At 45.4% G+C, this 8,524-nt stretch overlaps 1 protein-coding gene across 10 annotated transcripts in view; it reads right to left on the bottom strand.

The window, feature by feature from the left end:
* Positions 1 to 387: 387 nt before the first annotated feature.
* The window catches only part of SHROOM3 (shroom family member 3), a 167,732-nt gene continuing 159,595 nt past the window's right edge, over positions 388 to 8,524 (bottom strand). For 9 of the 10 annotated variants that reach the window (XM_036337060.1, XM_036337090.1, XM_036337080.1 and 6 more), the window contains 2 exons: positions 6,181 to 6,453; positions 388 to 1,414 (listed from right to left, as the gene is read on the bottom strand). In XM_036337060.1, coding sequence (XP_036192953.1) covers positions 1,046 to 1,414; positions 6,181 to 6,453 — 642 coding nt within the window. In that variant the 3' untranslated portion in view covers positions 388 to 1,045. Of the gene's footprint in view, positions 1,415 to 6,180; positions 6,454 to 8,524 lie in introns of those variants that run through there. The other variant, XM_036337138.1, reaches the window with a different exon arrangement.

Below are 8,524 nucleotides of genomic sequence, written 5' to 3'. Positions count from 1 at the left end.
AACCCCAAACTTTAAAAAACAGCATCATTAAAACAACCTGATAATCTATCTCACTAAACAGGCTATGGTGAGCCCAAATCCTGTGCATGACTGCGTGAATTGTTTTGAATTGTCTTGGTAGCTGACCTTCCTCTTGTCATACAGGCTGGTGAGTTGCTGGCCTCGTTAGTAAAATACGGTTTTATCTCCCCACCAGTGATGACAGGCAGCCCTAGGAAGTGATGCGGTAACCTTATTGCTGGAAGCTGCCTTCCTGGAGGTGTGTGCTCCTGTGGCAGGAGTAGAGTGGTGAGGACGGGCAGCAGTGGGACCTGGGTTCCCCAGGACTCGGTTTAACACAAGCACAGGAGGTCCCCTTGTATTTGTAAAAATAAAGCAGACAAGTCAAGAGTTTAAGAAAAAACAAGTCTCCACACTCCATGGGACTGTCTTTGGAATTCTTCATTTCATTAAGGTTTTCACAAAATACAAAGCTCCAACAACATAATTGTCTACGTCCACCACAAAACAGAATCAAATAAGTGGTTAGCAAACAGACATAATGATCCTTTTCATTTTTAAAAATATAAATAACAATGTTCAAGGCTTTACAATTTTCTGCTGTGTGTGTTTTTCTTTAAGGCTTTATGCTGCAGACCCTTCACTAATGAGTCCTTGTACCTGTCGTCAGGATGCATGGCCCACACAAAGGCAGGTCACGGTGGGTACATTCCTGAGGGCGACACACACTGATCCCTGCTGCCTAAGCCTGTCGGAAACTAAATAATCAAACACCCTCCAATCAGTTCTCACAGTTTCATTAATTTTCTTTCTATTGCAAAGTAACAATAGAAAGGGCTAAGTTCCCAGCAGCATTCAAGCTCTCAGATCAATCATGAAGGGTGAGAAGGAAAATACAGGCTTTTTCCTGGATAGAATCTTTTCCTTTTATCCAGAAAACCCCCCAAACCCATAGAGTTTAAACAGTGGTCTTTACTGCAACATTTTTCAGATTAAATAGTGTTGAAAGAAAGGGTGATCTTTCGGTCGGGCGTTTTAGCAGAGGTTAGAGTGGAGAGGTTACCGTTGGGGAAACACCACTGGGAATACACCCCCCCACGGGAGTCATTTCATTCGTGCGGTCCAGGGGCAGCGCCGGGGTGCCCGCCTTGGGGACGAAATCCGCGGGGAGACTCTCCAGCAGGCACTTGACCTGCTCCTGGCCCAGTCTGATCTTGTCGTCCAGCTTTCGCTGCTCAATGAGGAGTGTTGACTTCATTTTCACAAAATGCTGGTAATCCTGGAGTTGTTCCTCCGAAAGGTAATTGCCCAGGATGTCCAGCACCACGCGCTCCCTCCGGTCCAGGTTCTCCTTGAGCTCCCGGGCATCCTCGTGCTGCCCCGCCAGGACCTTCCTCTTCTCGTTGAGAGAGCTCTGCCGGGGCAAAATGAGCAGATGAGCTAAGGGCGAGGGGACGGTAGGGCAGAGCCAGACTGCCCACAAAGACTACCTTCCACAGGACTGCAATGTGCAGCTTCTCTTCCAATGATCACTCTGAATTAAGGAGATTATGTTTTTGAAAATCAGCTTATTACCCTTCGATGGGGTACCCCTGGTTCTCTAATTTGTGAAGCCATGTGGCAGCTTTGAGGGAGATGACCTTAAACTGACTGGGGTAATGACTTGACTTTAGGCTTGTGTACTGAACAGCACAATCAATAATCTCACTTAGATGAGGTTCTTAGGAGAGTCAAAATCATGGAGACAAAAAGTAGGATGATGGCTGCCAGGGACTAGGAGGTGTGGAAATGGGGAATTACAGTTTAACGAGTAGAGTTTGTTTTGCAAGATGACTGAGTTCTGGAAATGGATGCACAACAATATGAATGTATAAAATATTACTGAATTGGGTACTTTTAAAATGGCTAAGATGGCTAGTTTTATGTGTAGTTTACAACAATAAAAAAATTGAAAAGGCCAAACATCAAATATTTCTATTGATAGTGGTTTTCCAAGTGTGGACCAGCAGCAGCTAACCTGGTAATCTGTTACAAATGCAGATTTCAGGCCCTATTTCACCTACTGGGGGGTGGGGCCTAGAAGTCTGTGGTAATCTGAGAGTTTCTTATACAAACTGAATGGTAAGGTAACATGCTATCTTTAGGGATAATGTACGTTATGAAACATTTTAATGTGTATGTGTGTGTGTTGATTTTTACTCATCATGCTGACATACAATGAATGTCATGAACATTTTTAAAAATTTTATAATTAACCATTCAGACTTTTCAGGCCAAAGTGATTGAGAAATATTAAAATGAAAATGAAGAAACAGATTATTTAAATATATACCTCAATACAAATTAGCTTATGTAGGGTGATGAAAGGCATGTGTGTCTTTGTCCTAATTTTCCTCAAACTAGCCTATCTTAACATAATAATGCTTAGGGGGAAAAGTGCAAAATTATAGATTTGTCTTACAAGTATCTCCATTTTCATAGACTTCTTGCACCTAATCAGAAAAACACACCTAAAACCCCCCTCCCTGATTTTGAATGAAGGCACTTTTCAAAATACTGTAGAGATATAAGTTAAAAAGTGAAAACCTCTCCTCACCTTAAAAAAAAGGAAATATTTTAAACACCGGAAATTCATAGAGAATGATGTAATACCTGTGTACCCATCATTAACAGTGCCAAATCTCACCATGAACACTTTTCATATTTGCTTTCGATTAAAAAGTTAGGTTCAGTTGAAGCCTTACACATACTTATCCCAGTCCCCATCTTTCCTTCCCGCCCCTTTGGCAACTATTATCCTGAATTTGGCACTTAGTGAAACACGTATTACTCCTTTTCTCATTCCTATTGGTAGTTTTATAGTTTCTTAACAAAGACTGATCATTACAAAAACTAATATTGATGTAGTATTTTGCTGGTGAGCAAGCACTTACTTGTATTTGAGAGTGTATGTGTGCATTAAGTGTTGAGTTGAATTCGACTGTAGAACAACTTCTCTCCCCGAGATCTGCTCCAGTATTCCTATCTCAGATATCTGCAGCACCCACCCAACTTGTCAAACAGGAAATTACTTTCTGTTCTACCCGCCCTCTCTTGTAACACACCTGCTAATTCAAACTCATTCTCTAACCCCATTACAACTGCCCAAATTAATGGCCTGGAGCCTTCTTGCTAGACTATTACAATAAGTCTCCCAGCTGTAAGCATCATTCTCACCCCTCCCAGGCTGATTAAGTCATAAAATTAGTTTATAGCTCTTCTTGGCCAATAGGTTAAAGAGTCCAGAGCCTACAGCATGAACATAAGGTCTGTGTAACTATTTTCTGCACTGGATACTGCTTACCCCTCCAGACCCACACTCCTCAGCGCTGCTCTGTGGCTGCATCAACTGGGCTCCCTTGCCTTCTGGGTTTGGCCAATAGGAGTCATGGGGAGAGATTGGAGGAGAAAGCAAGGGGGTGTTTGTATTTATCCCTGGCCCCGTCTCTGCCAGGTGGTGGTGGCTGCATTCTTTCCCCAGGCCTCAGTGCTGCAGGACAGCCACAGCTACAGCTCTGATGAGGACCCCCTTCCTGTTGCTCCTCCAGATCTAGAGGTAGTAATGGCTTCCCCTCTGATGCTGGCTCTAGGGGCCAGGGAGCTTCATTCTTTCTCCTTGGTTGCCATTAATCCTTCCCATGCCTTCAATGATACCTCTTTTTCGTTATTTATTTTGTTTATTAGATTCCACATATTAAGTAAAATCATGTGGTATTTGTCTTTCTCTTATTTCACTTGGCATAATACCCTCTAGGTCCATCCATGTTGTCACAGATGGCAAGATTGTATTCCTTCTAATGGCTATTGTATGTTAGACTACAGTAACATCTATTGTATATATGTACCACATCTACTTTATTCAGTTGTCTTTTGATGGACTCTTAGGTTGTTTCTCTGTCTTGGCGATTGTGTAAATAATACTGCAATGAAGATAGAGGTGCATATATCTTTTGAATTGTTTTGGATTTCTTTGGATAAACACACAGAAGTGGAATGGCTGGGTCATATGTAGTTCTACTTTTAATTTTTTTAAGGAACCTACATATTACTTTCCATAGTGGCTGCATCAATTTACAATCCCACAAAAATGTACAAAGTTTCCCTTTTCTACACATCCTTGCCATATTGATGACAGCCATCTGACAGGTGTGAGATTATATCTCATTGTAGTTTTGATTTGCATTTCTCTGATTATTAGTGAGGTTGAGCATCTTTTCATATGTCTATTGGCCATCTGTATGTCCTCTTTGGAGAATGTCTATTCAGGTCCTTTGCTCATTTTTAAAATTGAATTGTTTGATTTCTTTGGTGTTTTGAATGCCCCTTTAAATAGAGCTATCAAATAAAAAAAAATTGGGGATCTACTTCCTGTCCAATCCCTGACTACATATTTTTCTATTTTCAGTAATTCACTATTTTAAAAAATGAACCAAGTTATCACTTTATGTTCTAGACATAACAACCATATGTAAAACAGTTTTTGAAGATGCCATGGTCTTTCTTTACTTGGTCTATGATATTCCTTCTAAATCATGAAGTCTTTCCATTCTTACTCTGCTTACAAATATGAAATTCTTCCCAGTGGTCGGCAAACTGCAGCTCACGAGCCACATGCGGCTCTTTGGCCCCTTGAGTGTGGCTCTTCCACAAAATACCGACTTCTGCGCATGGGCCACGAAGTTTCAATCGCACTGTATATGCGTGCCTGCACGTGGTATTTTGTGGAAGAGCCACACTCAAAGAGCCGTGGTTTGCTGACCACGGTATCTAGACTGTTAAGCATCACTTGCGTGAAGTCTTTCCCCGCCTCACCCCACCCGCTGAGAAGTGTTTCTGGGCTCTGCCTTGATTGCTGTGCTGCAGCATACTGGATCCATCTGCTGCTTCCATACTGGTTTTCCTCACTCCTGGCGAGTTCCTGCAGGGCGGGGCCCGTATTGTCGCCAGGGTTCATGCCTAGCAGACACAGCACCTGACACAGTACAGGGTCTCGTTCGCTGTTTGCTGAGTGGGAGGAAGGAGGAAAGGAAAGCCTTCTGAGGCAGACACTATTAGACAGTTCCCAGCAGAGGCAGCTCAGGCTCAGCACACTTCCAGGAGGAGGCACCCACTGGAGTGGAGCTGCAGAAAGTTCTGGATACGCAGCCCAAATGCTTACCATCTGGACTTTTTCTAATCTCTTGGAAAAAAGACATCGTTCCTTTTAATAAAAAAAAAGTACACACACACACACACACACTCACTAGGAGAAATAATTAGGAAATCCCTGATAGCATTAAAAGACAGAGAGAGCTGTAGATAGGAGGAGGAGCCAGAGAGCAAGGGAGCATCCTGATGGTGGAGCATTTACCACTTTGCTTGTGCGTGTGTACACATTATAGCTACGTTTATTGTCTGACTTCCCTTGGTAAGTTAGTTCCCTGAGAGCAGGGATCTGTCTGTTTTGTTCTAAGGTATATCACAAGTGCCCAGAGCAGTCAGTGGCACATGCTAGACACCCAGCAGACATGTGTTGCACAGATGAGTAGATGAAGAATGCTCTGTGGCAATGGAATAAGTTCAATGAGGTGAATAAAACCTGGGGTCTGCAGCAGGACTCCTGTCCTGGCTCTGCCATTCACTCCATGAGACTGCACATAGAGAGTGTCAGCCCACAGTGCCTCACCGAGGAAGCACTAGAAGCTGATCCAGGATCAGCACCACTGTCATCACCTGTCCTCTTCCTTCCAGAAAGTGGTGTGGTGGAGACACTTGGTGCATTCTCCCCGAGGGCTTGCAGCCTCCAGCTGAACTGCAGATTCCCTGGGGCGTAAGCTCATGTTCCTACGCCCTCTCCTCATCCCCCAAAGTTCTGTTGTCCCTCTCTCTTTTTCCAAGGTCAACCCCCATTAGAAAGGAAGGAAAGAAACCCTGGCACCTGTGTTTTCACCCTCCTAAGTGTTCCCTGAGCCTGCAGGATCAGCTTTACATCTTGGCAGGGAACATGCCTTCTCCGTTTCCTGGTTATCTATACTTCGGACTTCCTCCCTGCCCCAAGTAGACTGTCATCTTCTTGAGAGAAGGGACCGTGTCTTACTGTGCTTCTCTGTGTACATGGGCTCAGAGGGAAAACGTGTTGAATGGAATTGCTAGGCCACCTACCCTTTCCTCTTTACTGGCATCTTCACCAAGGCCGCTGAGGGCGTTCTCCACGCGGGCCAGGCGCCCCGAGAGGGAGAGCAGCAGGCTGACCACCTTGTCCAGGTCCCCGATGAACATCTTGTACTTGTCAAACTCGTTGGGCTTGCAGAGCTCACTGATCAAAGCCTCCACCTCTTCTCCCAAGGCGTTATTGAGCTTGATGTCCATTAGCAGGCTCCCCTTGGCTTCCTGCAGAGTCTCAAGCTTGTGGGTGAGGCTTCCAATCAGCTCGGCCTGGAACCACAGAGGAGACCCACGGCAAAGGTTAGCCAACCATATCCCATCTTTTCTTCAAGGCTCACCTGAAGGTCCCCACTCTATATGGCCTGCCCCCCAACATGAGGGCACAAGACTCCTTCCTTTCCCTGAATATCCACAACTGTCTTCTTGGAGCCTATGAATCCTAACAGGCCAACACACACATTGCCTCTTAATGTTTTCCAACAGTGTTATGCTCTGTACAGCTCTGACTTCCCAACTGGTTTATTAAATACTTACTTTTAAAAGTTTTTTAAAAGACATAATCTCATTTGATCCTCACAACAATACCATCCAGAAGCAGGTAGGGTAAATATCCTTGTTTTACAAATAGTGAAGCCAAGAGTCAAAGGATTACGGGACTTGTCCAAGATCACAGAGTTGAGTTGAATATTAACCACAGATACCATTTATAGAGCAATGACTACATGCTAGACACTATATGAGACACTGTACACAGATTATCTCATTTATTCTTCCCAACAATTTTGTAGTAAACACTATTTTATCCACATACAGTAGGTGAGGAAACTAAGACTCAGGGAGGTGAAGTGAGGTCTGACACATGTACTAGTAGGTGGGGCAGCTTTGAACGCAATCAGCCTGACTTTAGGGGCTCTCCTGGGCAATCTGATAAACTAGGAGCCCAGTTCATGAACTCGTGCTCCGTGAAAGGAACTGTGGGCCGCCGAGTCTGTGGTGGGCACAGGGCGGGTCTCAGCCCATCCTCCGTGTCCCCACCCGGCCCATCCCGCCGTGGACCCAGTTCTGTCTGCTGGAAGCCTTGCTCCTGCCACTGCCGCACCCACACGCTGACAGTGCCAGTCCCACTCACACCTGCTGATGGCGCAGAGCGATTGGGGCTGCCCTGATTGCCCCTCAGGAGCAGGGGGAGGTGGAGAAGCCCTCAGGGGTGATTGGGGCCAGCAGCTGCAGCTTGCAACGGCTCCAGCTGCAGGTGTGAGTGGGGCCTGTGCCAGCAGTGGGTACAAGTAGGGACATCGCCGGTAGCAGGTGTGAGAGGTGACTGCTGGCCCCAATTGCCCCTCAGGAGCAGGGTGGAGAAGCCCGGAGGGGTGATTGGGGCTGGCACTCGCCACTCGCACCTGCTGACAGTGCTGAGTTATTGGGGCTGGCACTGGGTGCCGGCAGCGGGTGTGAGTGGTGGCTCTGGTGTTGGCAGCGGGTGCAAGCACCAGGTGGGACTGCAGCACGTGGGAGCAAAGAATTTTCAGTAACCACCAGAGGCTTGCCCCAATGACAGTGACTAGTGCCCCTGCCTTGGTCTGGCACTTCTGCTCACCTGCTCCACCATCCCGCCGCGGCTAATGCCTGCCATGTTCCATGCTCTGCTCCCTGCTGCCGATGCCTGCCCTGTTCTGTGCGCGCCCCCGGTGGTCAGCACACATCATAGTGACTGGTTATGTGGCTGTTCGGCTATCACACCGTTTGGTTTATTTGCATATTAGTCTTTTATTATATAGGATATGCACACGAGACCGTTACCAGAATTCAGTTCCTTGTCCTTTCCATTGCACCCCTCACTGTCTCCATTTATTAGAGCCACGTAATTTGCCACCTTAATTGCTACATATATAAAACAGAATTACACAAATAGCCAATATATTTAATTGAAGGGATAAAGTAAAGGTCTTAGTGGTTTCAAGCTTGACTTCATTTATATGAAGTGTCTACTATTTCTTTGAGGCAAGAGAAATTAAACTCCATGGCTTTTGATTCTTTTACTTTTCTCTTAGCCTGAGGTAGCCAGATGGAAAAAGGACATAATCTTTTGGGATTAAAACCTATTTCTTTGTCATTAAAAAGGTTCCAGCTCAGTGTGTGTGTGTGTGTGTGTGTGTGTGTGTGTGTGGTGTAGCTTCAGTTGGAAACTTGGTACAAAATAGTCACAATTTCTATGTCAGAGTAAATGTTCATTTTAAAAGAAGGGAAAGGCCTGACTGGCATGGCTCAGTGGTTGAGTGTCGACCTATAAACCAGTAGGTCATGGTTCGATTCCTGGTCAGGGCACATGCCCAGGTTGTGG

The sequence above is a fragment of the Myotis myotis genome, unplaced genomic scaffold, assembly GCF_014108235.1.
Source record: "Myotis myotis isolate mMyoMyo1 unplaced genomic scaffold, mMyoMyo1.p scaffold_m19_p_1, whole genome shotgun sequence".
NCBI classification, from domain to species: Eukaryota; Metazoa; Chordata; class Mammalia; order Chiroptera; family Vespertilionidae; genus Myotis; species Myotis myotis.
This window is presented reverse-complemented; position numbering and strand designations above follow the sequence as displayed.